The sequence below is a fragment of the Capsicum annuum genome, unplaced genomic scaffold (assembly GCF_002878395.1).
Source record: "Capsicum annuum cultivar UCD-10X-F1 unplaced genomic scaffold, UCD10Xv1.1 ctg23856, whole genome shotgun sequence".
Taxonomy (NCBI): domain Eukaryota; kingdom Viridiplantae; phylum Streptophyta; class Magnoliopsida; order Solanales; family Solanaceae; genus Capsicum; species Capsicum annuum.
This window is the reverse complement of record NW_025830012.1, coordinates 1-1,149: the sequence shown is the minus strand read 5'-3', so window position 1 is coordinate 1,149 and position 1,149 is coordinate 1. Positions and strand designations below refer to the sequence as shown.

At 38.2% G+C, this 1,149-nt stretch overlaps 1 protein-coding gene across 1 annotated transcript; it reads left to right on the top strand.

Moving 5' to 3' along the window:
* Positions 1-143: 143 nt before the first annotated feature.
* On the top strand, positions 144-772 carry LOC107852371 (agamous-like MADS-box protein AGL62). The gene is made up of 2 exons (XM_047402545.1): positions 144-201; positions 309-772. Exons 1-2 carry the CDS (start codon positions 144-146, stop codon positions 770-772), a joined length of 522 nt encoding a protein of 173 aa, XP_047258501.1.
* Positions 773-1,149: the final 377 nt, after the last annotated feature.

Sequence of the window (1,149 nt, the reverse complement as noted above, 5' to 3'; positions counted from 1 at the left end):
CCCAAGTTATTTTAATTTATTTTCCTAAAACAGTATCGATAATGAGAAAGAAATATATGAATTTCTAATATAAAAGCTCTTGGTGTTAATGACCAAAAAATCACAATTTCTTAATTTCTCAAATATTGAATGATAACTTGGCCATGACAAGAAGAAGCAAGGGTCGTCAAAGGATTGACATAGCCAAAATGCAAAATGAGAGTAAGTTGCAAGTTACTTTCTCTAAGCGTCATGCTGGACTCTTCAAAAAGGCCAGTGAACTTTGTACCCTATGTGGTGCTGAAACTGCCATTGTGATTTTTTCCCAGGCAGAAAAGTTTACTCCTTTGGCCACCCTTCAGTGGAGTTGTTGGTGGATAGGTTCCTCGGGAGGAACCTCCCTCCACCAAATAATGCAGGTCACCATAACCATCTCCTCGTGAATCATCGAAATGCTGGTCTTCGTGAGCTCAATAAGAAGGTCATGGACATGGAGGAGATATTCCGGATGGAGAAAGCTCGTGGTGAATCCATACTAGATATTAGGAGAGCTAATGGTGGTTGGTGGGAAGCTCCCATCAATGCACTTAACCTCTCCCAACTTCAACAATTGATGGAGCCAATGAAATTTCTAAAGCAAGACATTGAAAAAGAAGCACAACAATTGCAAATGGTGACTAATGTTGGACTCCCATTTCTCACATTTGGAAGTGCCTTGTCTCCTACTTATGGTGCTAGGGCATGTTCTACACATGGACTCAATGTTGGTGCAACCTTTGCTAATAGGGTTTAGAGCATCTACTTCTTTTGCAGTTCCCTACTAGTTCAACTGTCGTTACTAGTGCACGCATTATGGAAGTACTGGAAATAATCTAATGTAAATATTAAAACACATGATGAATAAGTGCGCATCTAGGTTCACTGTGTCATCATTTGAGTTATCCTCAGTGTGAGTCTTTTAATTTGAGTCATCCCATAGTATATCATTAGTGATGGTTAATTTTAGTTATATGTCATGTTATGGACTCTGTCATGTTATCGGTTCACTGTCATGTCATGTTAGTTTATCATTTGAATGGAGTTAGTGTGTATGTTCTTTGAGCCCATGGTTCATTCGAACCACATAATTTTAGTTATATATGTTATGTTATCAGTTGATTATCATATGTT